At 66.5% G+C, this 789-nt stretch overlaps 1 protein-coding gene across 1 annotated transcript in view; it reads right to left on the reverse strand.

Annotated features, from left to right (window-relative positions):
* Nucleotides 1–789, reverse strand: part of STKLD1 (serine/threonine kinase-like domain containing 1) — a 49,764-nt gene that overhangs the window by 40,937 nt on the left and 8,038 nt on the right. Inside the window, exon 6 of the mRNA XM_015572374.1 lies at nt 1–63. This exon is cut by the window's left edge and continues 1 nt beyond it. Within this exon, the coding sequence (XP_015427860.1) occupies nt 1–63 (63 nt within the window). The remainder of the gene's footprint in view (nt 64–789) is intronic.

Raw genomic sequence — 789 nt, forward strand, 5'->3', positions numbered from 1 at the left:
GATGTCCCGCTGGTGCAGGTACTCCAGGGCGTGCAGCACCTGGCCCAGCACGTTCTGCAGCCACTGGGGAGAGAGAGAGAGAGGCGGGACTGGAGGGGCCCAGGTCCCTGTGGGGCCCCGGCAGCTGTTGGGGGGTCGGTGACGGCTCAGAGCGGCCTGCAGGACCGCGGCACCCTGTCTCTCGTGTCCTGAGACAGGACTGAAGCCCGCCAAGCCCAGAGCCCGTGCAAAAGGCTCCGCCTCAGGCTCCCGAGACCATAAAACCACACGAGCCAGGGCGACACCCTGGTGCCCGGACCCCGCGCTCCTGTCTCCACGGAGACCCTGTGGGCCCCACACCCACCCCTGTGGGCGACAGAGAGGGCAAAGTCTACAGGGCCTGTGAATGAAAAGAGCCCTGACAGAATGTTCTGGAAGCATTTTGTGTCAGAAACAAGATCCAGCTAGTTGCCACGGCAGTGGCTTTCAAATCGTGTTCCTAGGAAGCAGGGGTTCCCGTCCCCCCGGGTGTCAGAGAGGCTGAGCGGACCGGGGCTCCCTCCCGCGCCCCCTCCACCCTCCCGCCTTGTCCCCCAGTTAGAGCGGAGCGCTCTCCTTGCTGGGTTTCAGAGGACGTGGTGCTTCGCAGGGTCCGCCTCTCAGAAGGTCTGGGACCCTCCGAGCTGCCCTCTGAGGCCATGGGGGGACGAGGAGGGCCGCGCCCCCCCGAGCACTCAGCAAGGAGACCTTGGGGAGGCCCACCGAACAGAGGGGTGCTCAGGGCCACCTGGGGGACCAGCCCGGGGACAG

Source organism: Myotis davidii, unplaced genomic scaffold (assembly GCF_000327345.1).
Source record: "Myotis davidii unplaced genomic scaffold, ASM32734v1 scaffold609, whole genome shotgun sequence".
NCBI lineage: Eukaryota > Metazoa > Chordata > Mammalia > Chiroptera > Vespertilionidae > Myotis > Myotis davidii.